The sequence below is a fragment of the Ammospiza caudacuta genome, chromosome 2, assembly GCF_027887145.1.
Source record: "Ammospiza caudacuta isolate bAmmCau1 chromosome 2, bAmmCau1.pri, whole genome shotgun sequence".
Classification (NCBI taxonomy): domain Eukaryota; kingdom Metazoa; phylum Chordata; class Aves; order Passeriformes; family Passerellidae; genus Ammospiza; species Ammospiza caudacuta.
In genome coordinates, this window is record NC_080594.1 from 112,608,783 (window position 1) to 112,622,427 (window position 13,645).

A 13,645-nucleotide genomic window follows, 5' to 3' on the forward strand; every position below is an offset into this window, starting at 1 on the left:
AGAGATCATGAGTGCAACATGTGTAGAAGGAAGCCTGTCTGAGCAAAGAGGAGCTTCTCTTGAGGTATTTGCTGAAGTTTCATCAGGGAGGGAGTATCTGGTTAGGAAATCATATTTTTGAGTGGCAATTTCATAGTGCAGAAGAAAATCTGGAAGGTGAGGTGAGTCTGAATCTTTCTGTCAGTTCTCTGGTAAGTGCACATGTGTTGGACAGGTGGCATGCAGGAAAACTGGGCTGCTCCAGCATCAGCTCTGTCACTGCAGCCTGAACACAAAACCTGCATTTGTGCTCAGTGTGCTGTCCACAAAAGCAATAAGGTAATTGGAGGATGCTGCTTTTTTAAACTCTCGTTGGTGAGGTTTATATCCTGCTAATACTGAGACAATTAAACAGGCAGCCATCCTGGTTCTGTAGGAGGATTCTGTTGCTAATTGACAATGTACTTTAATCTACATAAAACTGGTTGAACACATATGCAGGTAAACTTATATTTCCTGATAGCTGCCAAATCCCTCTGTTAGGTGATAAGGACAGTTAAAATCCACAAGGTTTTGTCATAGATGTGACTGAAGGATAAACTGCATGGAATGTTCAGTAAAAAACACAAAGAAAGCCACACAAACCATTGTGAATAGAATTCAACTGCAGTTGATTATACTCATTCTATAAGAATAGAATCTACTACAAACATATTTCTGTTAATGTGGGTAACATGAAAATAATTTATGTCTCTCTGTCCATCTGATAAACTTCATAATGCTTTGCATTTTTCTCTACATTGCAAACTCTGACATAGTTTCTGTTGTCTTTACAAACAAGACTGTAATGATTTCTAGTCAAGATTCACAGAGTTCACCATAATACATTTGTCAGCATGAGATACCACAGTTTTGTTGAATGGACCACTGTGTTTTACGATTCATTCCCTGTAAGAAACTAAATGGAATGATCTTTCAGCTGATTTACATCTAGCCAGGAATGTGTAGCACTCTCTGAAATTTTGTCTGATTTATCTGAGAGTTTGTGGTCTCATCACTCCTACCAGTGCTTAGTTCTGCTCTGGGCTCTGTGTATTTGACCCTCCAGGTGGCAAACGAAATAACTGGATTCCCAATTATGGCTTTAGAAATTTTGGATGTCATGTGCGCCTCCCTGCACTGAGAGAATAATCTCCCAGGACATTCAAGGATCAGCAACACACTAAGTCAAAGGGAATATTTGAGGCTTTTGTCTGGTCTGGTAGCAGTACTAATCTCTTTAGAGCTAAAAGAAAAGCTGATAAGAAATTACTAGATGTCAAGTTAACCTTATCAAGCAGTTTTTATCTCCCCTGAGCTCCCCTTGCCAGAATATCTCACAAGGTAGAGTGTTCTTGGCAGCCTGCCTGCCATCCCACTGCACTGCTTACCTGTAGCACGCCATCAACCCAGTAATGGGTTAATAGTGGGTCAGAGATAGTTTTTAACACTTTTGTTGTCCCTAATTTCTAATTGTTTCATTCAGTCTTTCCCCTTTGCCTCTTGGCTTTCCATTTCCAATAAAGCTCGGTCCTTTTTTCCCCAGTAAAAAATAAGAAAAGCCTGTGAAAATAATGTCACCCATGCTGCCCCTGCAAGGAAAATCAGCAAACAGAATTTCAGAGGTCCTTGACCAGACAAACGATGACTCTGTGAGATTTGTGTTGATGCCCCATGCTCCCCAGTCTGCTGATGTTATGATCTGCTTGGGTTAAAGTGCTTTCACCAGGCATTTTTCTAAGCAGTTCAAGGAAGAGCCTGACCTTCTTGGTAATAACAAAGAAGAGTTCACATGTTGGATTTCCTCCTTTTGCTTACAAGTAACTTGGTCTTATGGTATGAATAGAAACACCTTTTTCAAGAATTGAAGAACAAACTTAATGGTCCAGCTTTAGGGTTTTTTTTGGGTGTGTGTGTGTGTGTGTTGTTTTTTCCTATTAAAATAAATGCAGAGAATAAAAGTATTTTTTCCATGTGTGGTTTTATTACTTAGCTGTTGTATGTCTAAGAAAGCAATCTGACCAAAAGTATTTGTCTGTGGTGTGCTTGTTTCCCAATTTGCAGCGATGAGAAGCTCAAAACTGGCTCTCCTGACTTGTATTTCTGCCTTGCAATGACTTGTGTGCTTCAGTTTGTGTATCACCTTCCTGTCCTGTGCTCTTACTGACGAAGGTGACCTGATAGTTGGATCTGTATTGCAGAAACAGTGAATCTTTTACTCTTTTCTTAGGAAAAAACACCAAACTTTTATGTCAGTTGTGTTTAAGTAGCCCTTGAAACAACCTCATATCTGTAGGCCATTATTCAGTGACTTCCAAACCATTGCTAGATTTAGCTTTTGTCAAATCAGACTCTGATGGTAATTTCAAAATCACCCACACAATTTGTTCTGACTTTCAGGTAGTTTGATATAAATATACCCAGTGATTTTGTGGCTCCAAATTACAATTCTTCAGGAAGCTGATTCTGCAGCTGCAGTAGATGAAATCTGAAGGCTTGGAGTGAGCATCAGCCAGGACCCAGGGGACAGCCAGGAACCAGGAACATGACTGCCTTTCCCAAGGAAGAAACAAAGGAAAAACCTTTATTTCTTGTGTAGCTGGAAGGAAAAGCAATACAATCTTGACACCCAGTTAATTCAAAGAAGCATTTTCCAAAATACCTCTTGATTGTGTGGATCCTGTAACTCTGCCACAAAGGTGCCTTTGGACCTGTGCAAATAAATCCTTGCAGTATTGATTGCCAAAAGTGGTCATCGCTGGAGTGGCTGTGGAAGGACCATGACAAAGCACTCAGAGATCATCAATTTGTCATTTCTGTTGGAACACGAAAGGGAAACAATCTTGGGAGTATTGAAGAGAGATGAGTACTTGAAAAAAGTTGAAGATAAAAGAATCAGGTAACTTTTTTATTGTTGCTTTTGCATATATGGTTGGTAGATGTTTTTGTGGTACCCAGTGAAGGTTTTCTACGTGCCTCATACAAGGATGAGTGCTGCAAGGTGACACAGGTAATTGGATGTTCAAGTAAAGCATCTTAAAAAGAAAATTGCTTGCTAGTATGGTTCTCAGTAAACAAAAATCATGTGCATTGCTTCAAGACAAAAGTATAAGAAAGATAACAAGTGCCAAAGTACGTAATGCTGTTTTTTTAAATTTCAGATTGTGTAAATTTAGTCTGGTTTGGCTGAATTTCCCTCTGTAAATGGGAAGTTTTAGTAAGGCTATGGAACTCTCCCTCTGAGATGAGCTGCACACAGAGCCTGTCTACAAAGCTGGCTGAGGGACAGAAGTTTGGAAGGTGTCAGAGGGACAGAAAGCTGGCATCTGCCTCTGTTCAGGACTTCCTAGAGCATGGGACAAATGCATGATGGTGTCCTCCTTTCTGCTGTGGTGCTCACAGAATAGGGAGGAGGGACACCTAATTTTTCAAATTATTTAGATTTACTAATAAATAAAATTAAAAATCTCAGGTATTTATCTCAAAAGTCACTGTTGGGAGAAGTAGAGTCTCAAGGTATTAATAGAGTCCATGCGTTCTTTTTCTATTCAGAAAAGTAAAAAGTAAAGTTCAGAGAGCAAGGTGAGGAGGCAGGCTGAGTCAGCAGTTTTAGAAAGCTCAGTTTGAGTTAGTTCAGCTAAGTGTCAGTTCTGGAAAGGTCCCTGTGCATTTCAAGGATGGTTTGGATGCTTCATTTCACTCCCCCCCACTGCCCTTTTGGAGTTTCTCAGTGCTGGTTCTGGGAAAGAGGCTTAGTGTGGAGGGATGCAGCACTTGGTGTTGCTGAGGCTGCTGGATATAACAAGTGACACAGGGAAAATTTCCAGCCTTTGCTGGTTTCTGCCCATGAATCCCAAGGCCAGGCTTCATTGTTCTTGCCTTTTATTTTCTAAAAACATTTTAGGCATTGTGCAAAGACATTTTAGACATTGCAAAGGTGTATGTTCAGCACCTGCTGAAGCTCCTACTGTTTAAAATCATTATTTGAAAATTAATGGAAATTTAATGAATTTCCATTATTTGGAAATCTGTGCAGAGTTAGATACAGGTTTTGAAAGCTTTTCTCCTTCAACTGAACCCAGTCTGAGTGCAATGCCCTGTTGGTGTGCAGCCCATTTACCTGGGGGAGCACAGTGGCTCATCTGAAAAGAGGGGCTGAGAAATGGTGTTTCTTTACGGTGGTGAGGAAAAATTAATCATTTTGTCTCCTTAATGGTTTGTGAGATGAAAAAGAAAACAGATGGAGCACTGTTTGTTCCAGAGCATTCTGCTCTGTTTAGTAATAAAATAAAAATTTCAAATAAATTAATTTGGTTTCCTGAGGTGGTGGCCTTGGAAATGTGTGATGTGCCAATAATTATCTGTCAAAGGCATCAGTATGGAGAGGATCAGATCACTGGATTCATAAAGCCTCTGAAAGCTTCTTTTCTACTATTGTCATTTCCCAATCTCAAATGGAAATTTAAAACTCCTGAGGTTTTGTGGGGTTTTTTGCTTCATTTCATTTGGTTAGTTTGAGGTTTCTTTTGTTGCTGCTTTTTTTTTTTCCTGCTTCTTATGGCATTTCTGGAATTCAATCTGCCATATTTGCTGAGCTTGCAGCACCCCTGGAGAGGACAGCTCAGCACAGTTCAGTGAAGTCACAGGTGGTATTGGCCTATCAGTATTTTCGTAAAGAAGCATCCTAAGAAAATACTCAAAGTCAAGCTAATCTGAAATAAAATGCTAATTAGAATAACTAATGATGCAATGTGGTGCTTATTCACACTTCTAGCACCTGTGTGTGAACCAATGGGCTTCCTATTTACTGTCACTAGACCATACTTTGCCTGATAAGAGTGCAATGTGGTCTATAAAAGATTTCCATAGTATAAAAACTATAAAGAATTTGATAGCTAACTGCTTCCTATGAGGCTTTTTATTTTCTCTTTCTCAGTACAACTTGGCAAGGATCTATAATCACGGCTTATAAGCATACTTCAGGGGACCATTTGTTGTCTTTAAAATTCCATTTGGTACAATCTGTTATATACTTTATTGAAGTACTTTGCAAAGAGCAAGTCCCTTTTTATTTATTTTCAAGGCATTTTCCACTCTGGGAAGAAGCTTACTTGTACTTTGTACTGAGGAATTCTTATTATCCTGTTCCATTCTTTCTGAATCTATCTCAATAATTTTTGGTTTTTTCTCTTCCCATTAGTTTTCAAAAGCCCTTTTAACTTAAAAAGACCTTTCTATTCATTGTGAAAGCAATGGTAAATGCAAGAGGATATCCTAATAATGAAATGCTTAAGGATTGCTTTTACTATGGCTGCTCATACTTGTTTTCTGGAGGGCAGGTGGCTGTTCTTGTATTTTTGTTTGATGCACAATTATTTCACCCACATGAGAGAGAAACACAGAAGTCATCAAGTCCTTTTTCTCTGTTGATAATACATAGAAACTTTTCTAGTTTTGATAATACAAATAACCTCCTTAATAAAGATTATGATTTATGTTCTTAACTCTAAGATGCATCTTGCATGACTGGATATTTTCTTTGAATATTGATTTGAAGCTGTTAATAGATTATTTGTGCAAATAACCTGCAGTGTTCTAAGCATTGCTTTATGATGCTTTTGATGTCAGTTGAATTACCATCATGTTTTTTTTCAACTGCTAAGATTATTTTAGTAAAATCATTAATTCTTACCTTAACTATTTTGTTAGGGTTTAAAATACAAAGTTCTTTTCCATTCTTTATGAAGCACAGCTACAAATGCCATGCTTTTAGAGGAGATAAAGTAACAATTGCTGTGCTGAGAAAATTGCAGTTTTGTCCAAAAAAAAGGCTTTAATGGGTTGTGGCTTGAACCTCTCTGTCAGCATTTAGGTTACCAGAAGTTGTGTAAGAATTGCACCAGCCCCAGGTCTGTACTGACAAGGAAAGTTAGCATTCCTGTCTTTTCATCCGGCTAAAATGACATCCTCTTATCAGTCCAAAGAGATCCATGGAAACAATTTATGGTATTAAGTTCATTATAATATAGGAGAAATTGTTAGCATGGATACCACCATGTGGTAGCTCCAGGCAGTACTTTAGAAAAGCAGAAGTTGGAGGACTGGAATGGGAAGTGATTGATCTGCTGAGTATACATTTGGATTTGTTTATAAGCACAAAATGGTTGCAGGATAATGTATGTAATATGGTGCATGCTTATAAATATTTCAAGGAGAGAGTCCTTGTGTTAAAGCTCATTGGCCATCTGTACCTGGAAGCTGCAAAATTCCTGTCTGGCATCCCAGTCGTTTATGAGGTGTATTTAACACAGTCTAACACTTTGTTATTTTTGAATCAGAGGCTTTTCCATCAAGGACAGTTACTATTGCAAGCAAGGATGTTACTATTACTTGTTACTATTGCATCTAAGGATGGAGGTGCCTGTTTTGCTGTCCTGTGTTCTTTGAGAACCACAATCCTGCAGTGGTGAAAGAATTTCTCATGGTGATTAATTTTCATATGCTGGGAGAGTCTGTTTTATTGAGGACTGGAAGAAAACAACAGGAGATCTCTTTTTGTTTTTTCTCTTTTTGTTTTTTTGTTTTTTGTTTTTTTTTTTTTTTTTTGTTTGTTTTTTGTTTTTTGTTTTTTTTGTTTTTTGTGTTTTTTGGTTTTTATCTTAGTGACCATTTTTATTTGAGAGAATAAGTGACTGAGTTACTCAGAAAAAGTTCCATCTATGGGAGTTTGCCATCATTATGATAGCCAGTATAATTTCAGTTCCAATGCCTGCTCTCCTTCTTTTCACTGGGCTCTGTTCTGTCATTTCTTATGCCAGATCTCTTTTTCTTTATAAATTCATTCTTTGTTTGTTTCCCTGTGTTGTCATCAACGTGCCTCCATACTTAGGTTTTCTTAACACAATTTTTATCACGTTGAGCTGCTACATAAACAAAATGTGAAAACCTGTGCTTATTAAGTATAAAAATACTTCAAGGACTCATATTTTATAATTCAAGGAGACCTCAATGGAAGTTGGTAATAGCCCAGTTCTTTTTGTGAATTCCCAACAATATTTACTGTTATTTCCTGCATGCTGTGCCAGACAGTGAAGGGAATCTGGCTGAATTTGAAGAAAGTACTGAGAATCACTCTGGAAAGAAAATTGCCTTTCTTCCTCATACTCAAGTATGTTGATGCCAGTTCCTGCACAGAAAAAGTTCTTCAATATCAAAGTTAGCAGCTGCACAGGTTCAGAACAAGGATGTTTCTATTTGTCTGTACAAAAGTAACTCAATTTTTTTTCCTGCCAAACTCTTTAATAATAATTGACTGAGGGAGGGAAAGGGTTGCCCTTTTTAAAATTTTAATTCAATATTTTATGACCCATTAAACTCTGGAAATTTAGTACGGCAAAATAAAATTAGGTAGACTTGGATTATGCTGCTCTACATCTTCAGAGGAGAAAGGGTTTTGAAATGGGGAGAAAGAAGATCCAGGAGAAATCTGAAAAATCAAACTCAGGAATTATGTATGCTATTACATTTAACAGTTTGTTTGGCTTTGGTTTTTTTTTAATGGGGAGGAGATAAATTAGAAAAAAAATCAAAATAAAGTTTTCTAAAATCCCACTGAAATAGAAAAAAACCATCCAGACCAGTCAATTTGGTATTAAAGGAAAAGTTACCTAACATAAAGAAGTGGATAATGCTTACAAAGTTAAAAGGAAATTATGGTGTTCATTTAAGTGAATGGCTTGGGCAAAGAATGTCTTGCCTCTTGCAGCAGTGTATCTATTTTATTTTTGAGGCATAAATATTCTCTAGGGTAAAGCTTAATTTAATAAGAAATGGGTCTGCTAAGGTTTCTCCTTGCTTCCTCTTTGCAGTGTTATAGGGGTTTGAGAATATTTCATCCCTTGAGGCTGCATTTGGGAAGGAACAGGAACCTTTGCCTCATTGATTTCAGCATCTGTAGGGGAAGACCCGACTTCTTCAGGGATTCCTGTGCCCCTGACAACTGTGCCTAGAGCTGTGAATTTGGGAGTCAGTTTCTGTGGTGGTTTTTGTTTTGTTTTGTTTTGTTTCCTGCTGTATTTTACATTGGCCTTTGAGGCCACCTTTGGAAAGGCTCAGGTTGAGGCATTCAGTGTTACCTGGAATCTGGTTACAACAGAGCTCTTCTCCAATGTGCTTAACATATTTTCTCAGACAGTATAAGGATCTTAATATAAATATATAGTTTAGAAAAATGGCTACATATTCTATTAAGCTTGGCAGAAGCAAATTTATTTTTAATAGCTATCTTTTATCAAACAGCCATTTTAATGAAAGGTTTAGAACCTTCAATGAATGATAGGATCCTTTTTCTCAGAAGCCTGTTAAATTGGCTTCTGCTGAGTTTTATTTTCCTTTTCATATTACTAGGAGAAGGTGGATAAAGATTAATTCTTGTTTAATATTTGTGATTAAAAATATCTAACTCCATCTTTAAATGTATTCCATTAAAATTATGGAGAGCGCAAATGTTAGACTGCCACAAGGAAATTGGGTGTTTATAATCCAGCTGCTTCCTGCCCTGGGAAATAATGTAGTGGTAAGTCAGTGCAGCTACAGGCTGCATTTGTTATCCCTTTTCAGTACAGTGAATCAGTGCAGCTCAGCTGGGCTTGTTTAGGGACTGTTATGACGATGGATTTTGTCAAATTACTCGCCCACCTCCTCCTGCTCTTCCTGGCCCTTGAGACAGTTCATTTTTTATTTTCTGAAGATATGAATGTATTTGTTGCAGTCAATCAGAAGTTCAGCTCAACAAATAAAACAGGGAATCTCGAATGTTCACATCCTGTGTATCTGTCCATGCACTCTTTGCTTCTTTTTTAAATTTTTATTTCTTAATTTTTAATTGAGTGGAGTAACTGTGGATTCATTTATTTTGTCTCAGTTCCCTGGAAGTCATCAAAGGCAATTTATATTCAAAAATAAGAAAACAAACACTTCTCAGGATTTCCACTGTTAGCAGATCAGCTATCACCTGATAAGAATTTTAGATTGTGTTTCACATAAGCACTGGGAAATACTGTTGCAATCACACCTCCTGAATAGCAGGAATAATGTCTTTGTAATGTCACAAGAACACTGATATGTTTTCCAAGATGTTGGTCTCTAAGCAAACTATTAAAAAAAATGCTCTGTTTATTGTTTTGGGCCTACAGACATTTCCCAATTTTAAATTGGAACTACTTAAAACAGATTTTTTGCCTAATAATACTTCTAACTAAGCATAGAAGGGCCTGAAAGTTGCAGTGGGGAAGGAGAAGTCTGGAGTGGAAGGAGTTCAGTGGAGGCTCTGTTTCATCATTAGACACCTGGATGCAGTGCACAGGACACGGTGATTATTCCAAAAAGATGGCATCTGCCAATAACTGTGTGTCAAGTTCCTGAAATGCAATGGGTCATGATTAATTTATTTTTTTCAGTAAAATTAAGCCACTGGAAAGAAATCTGTTATGAAAAAATAAGCCTTTGCTTGTGCATAGTATTCTGACCCTTTTGAGATTTGAGCATGAGCAATTTTTTATCTTCTGAGTTACTCTGACACTTGGGTAAGGATCGGGTGCTTGGTTTGCTTGCAGGTAATGAAGCCAAAAGAACCCGGAACGGAATTATTAGTTCTTTGGTATGTGATTGACGAAATCCTTGCAAACCTGAATAAAAAGTAAAAATGCAGTTTTCTCTCAAAGACTCTCTGTTGAACATTCCTCAGTGGCCCTGCTGTATAAAAGTCCCAATTTTGACAGGAGACCATGAAAAAGATGAGGTAGAGAGAGAATGACCAATGATCAGGTAAAGAAGTGGTGGTCCAGTTTGGCAATCAAATTAGGTGAGATAAACAGGAGAACATTGTAATTGTGAAAATGGAGGCTAAAGGAAAGCAAGGAAAGGTGTGGGCCTGCTGCTGGTGCAATAGAGGACCCAGTGACAAAGCATGTGGAAAAGGCCAATGTGCACAACGTCTTCTTGGCCTCAGTCCTCACAGGTCAGACAGATCTCCTGGAATTCCTGCTCCTGAGGTCATTGCAAAAGTCCAGGGCAAGGTGAATTTGAACCTGGAAAGTGCTGCAATACCTCTGACTGTGTGAAAGCACAATCAATCAACAAATTTCCCTAAGATCAGCTGGCACTCGGAGTGGCCACAGCACTTTATCTCTGACAACTCCACATTGCTGGAGGGTGTCATAAAATCATTAAACATTTGTGAGTGCTGTTTGATGGTTAGTGAGATGTGAGTGACCATAAACTCAGGGGTAATTAGAGATCTTCCCAAGTACCTAAAGGTGTATTTGTTATTCAAGCAGATAGATGTGGTGTTGTCCAGAGTATTCTGGGGGTGGGTTGCTGTCACAGACACATTTTATGAAAAATCTTTTCTTTAAGATCTTTTCTCCTAAGAAGCTGAGAAGCTTCAGGAACAAAATGTAAACAATGGTTATCTGCTGCTGTGGAATGCAACAGGTGATTGGTCTCATGTGGTTATTTCTAATTAATGGCCAATCACAGTCAGCTGGCTCTGACTCTGTCTGAGACACAAGTTTTTGTTATCATTTCCTTCTTTTTCTATTCTTAGCTAGCCTTCTGATGAAATCCTTTCTTCTATTATTTTAGTATAGTTTTAATATAATATAATATATATCATAAAATAATAAATCAGCCTTCTGAAACATGGAGTCAGATCCTTGTCTCTTCCCTCAGCCTAAGACCCCTGTGAGCACCATCACAGGTTGCCTTTAGTTCTCAGTCCAGAAGAACTAGATGAGTTCTCTTTTGATGTTTGGAAGGTAGATGCAAGGATGGGGCTGGCAAAAATAGGGATCATCTCCTTTCTCTGTGCACTGTGGCAGCACCAAGCACCACTGGCAGTTTTCACAGCACAGCACAACACTCTCTGCATTTGAAGCTGACTCACAGAAGGAAATGGACACGTGCCTGGCACCAAACGCATCTCTGCAGGAAGTGGGGAGATGTAAGATGCAATCAAAAAACTGCAAGTACAGTAAGCAAAGTACCAAGAAAGCACATAAAGCCTGGACAGAGTTTTGAAGGCTCAGGCATGAGAGGAAGGCTGTTTGGATTGAATGTAGGAGAAGGGTCTGAAGTTGGGTGAAGCACTCACTTCTGGATAGAGGCCAGCACAGGAAAACCCTTGACTGGGATTTGCAGTTGCTGCCCGGAGGAATTGGCCATGCCCTTGTCTAGAGCTGTCAGAGGCTGAGCATTCACAGGTCAGGGGGCTGCGGAGCAGCTGCTGCTCATGGGATCCCAGTGGGAAGCCAAATGCTGGCCAATCTTTTAGCAAGGCAGTGTGTCCACAAATAATCTAATTCTGTCAGAGCTGACTCCCTGGTGGCCCAAGCAATGTTTCTGGCCTCCTTTACTGGGCTGCAGCCTGTAATCTTTCATTGGTTTATCCTTCATGTAGTTTTCTTCTGACATTTTTTCTGATCTTTAGGTGAAGGTGGCAGCAGGTTTTTAAATCCCCCTTTAAGCATCTGTGTGTGTACATGACACATGTGTTGGAGTGCTTCATGACTGAGGGATAACACTGGGGGCTCCTGGCTGCTGATGGGCATGAAAGACAGCATAGGGAAGAGTGGGGTAATGAGGACACGGCAATACCCAGGCATGTAAAACTGAAAGAATTTAGCAGCCACTGAGTTTAGTTACAGTGGCTTGTTATTTTCTTGTTAAAGCCCAACTCATTGGCCATTGAAACTACAGACTTCAAAATTTAGTCTTAAACACAAATATTTTTATTCTGTGGAGTCAGTGGTAGAACCGGTAAGATCTGAAAGTCACACTATTTAAAGTGGCATTTTCCTTTTGTACTTTGATTGCGGCATCACAGCATAGCACCGCTACCTATTTAGGTCTTTGATTTGGGCTCTTCCAAGGCTTTAAATACCTGGTACAGAATTGCATATATACTCCTACCTAACTCTGCACTGGCATATTGTTAAATGCACACTAATTGCAAAAAATGTTTCCTTCTTTCCTTCTGGGCATGAACTGGATAGTCTCAGTTCTGAGCTGCTGTCAACCTGGGCTCAGCACGACTTGAATTATTGATGAAGAACAAGCAAAGTTGGTTTATCAGTTGTCCAGAACTGCTCAGCTATCTGCATTTACTCATAGTGATCTATCAGATTTTCCTCTTGACTGCATGTCTGACAGCTGGGGAATAGATTTATTCTGTGTCATGTGTGTGTCAAGAAATACAAAAAGAAACAATTGGACTTACTCATGTCTTATATTTTTAGCATAAAATATTAATCTGTTAATAAGTTCTTATAGATCATTGAGTTGAATCTCCAAATTAAAACATTTTATTTTTTTTTACTTCTAGGAAACTGAAAAATGAGCTTCTGGAGGTGAGAAGGAAAGGCGGGAACCGCCACTCTCAGCAGGACAGCAGCAGGGTCTGTGTTCGCTGCCAGAAGAGCCTGGGCTTCATTTTTGACAGGGGAGAGCTGTGCCAGACCTGCCAGCTGAGGGTCTGCAGCTCCTGCCGGGTGCTGGGGGCAGAGGGGCACTGGAAGTGCTCGGTGTGTGCCAAGATTGCGTAAGTTGGGCACTTCTCTAACCAGGGTGTTTTAACCTAAGTGTCCCAGGGTGACATTGTGATGTTTGTATCCCCATTGGTGTGTTCTGTTTATGCTGGATATTATGTTCTGTGCCTTCTGTGCCTTACCTGGCAAAATAATGGAACAGTTTATATTAAGCACCATCACGCAAAATTTACAAGATGTCCAGGGTATCAGACCCAGCCAGCATGGATTTAGGAGGGGTAGGTCATGTTTGACCAAGCTGGTCACCTTTTATGACCAGGTAACCCGCCTAGTGGATGCAGGGAAGGCTGTAGATGTTGTTTACTTGGATTTCAGCAAGGCCTTTGACACTGTCTCCCATAGCATACTCCTAGACAAGCTGGCAGCCTGTGGCTTGGACAGGAGCATTCTTTGCTGGGTTCAGAACTGGCTGCATGGCCGGGCCCAGAGAGTGGTGGTGAATGGTGCTGCATCCAGCTGACGACCAGTCACCAGTGGTGTCCCTCAGGGATCTGTGCTGGGGCCAGTTCTGTTCAATATTTTTATTGATGACATGGATGAGGGTTTAGAGTCCTTTATTAGCAAATTTGCAGATGACACTAAGCTGGGAACGTGTGTTGATCTGTTAGAGGGACAGAGGACTTTGCAGAGGGACTTGGAATGGTTGGATGGATGGGCAGAATCTAATGGGATGAAGTTCAATAAGTCCAAGTGCCGAGTCCTGCACTTTGGCCACAATAACCCCCTGAAATGATATAAGCTAGGGACGGTGTGGCTGGACAGTGCTCAGGTGGAAAGGGACCTGGGGGTGCTGGTTGACAGTCGGCTGAACATGAGCCAGCAGTGTGCCCAGGTGGCCAAGAAGGCCAATGGCATCCTGGCCAGTATCAGGAACGGTGTGGCCAGCAGGAGCAGGGAGGTCATTCTTCCCCTGTACTCAGCACTGGTGAGGCCTCACCTGGAGTATTGCATCCAGTTCTGGGCCCCTCACTTTAGGAGGGACGTTGAGATGCTTGAGCGTGTCCAAAGGAGAGCAACGAGGC

At 39.8% G+C, this 13,645-nt stretch overlaps 1 protein-coding gene across 1 annotated transcript in view; it reads left to right on the forward strand.

Moving 5' to 3' along the window:
• Nucleotides 1–2,798: 2,798 nt before the first annotated feature.
• SYTL5 (synaptotagmin like 5) overlaps nt 2,799–13,645 on the forward strand; it is a 51,288-nt gene continuing 40,441 nt past the window's right edge. Inside the window, exons 1-2 of the mRNA XM_058800118.1 lie at nt 2,799–2,917; nt 12,401–12,616. Of these exons, the coding sequence (XP_058656101.1) occupies nt 2,799–2,917; nt 12,401–12,616 (335 nt within the window). The remainder of the gene's footprint in view (nt 2,918–12,400; nt 12,617–13,645) is intronic.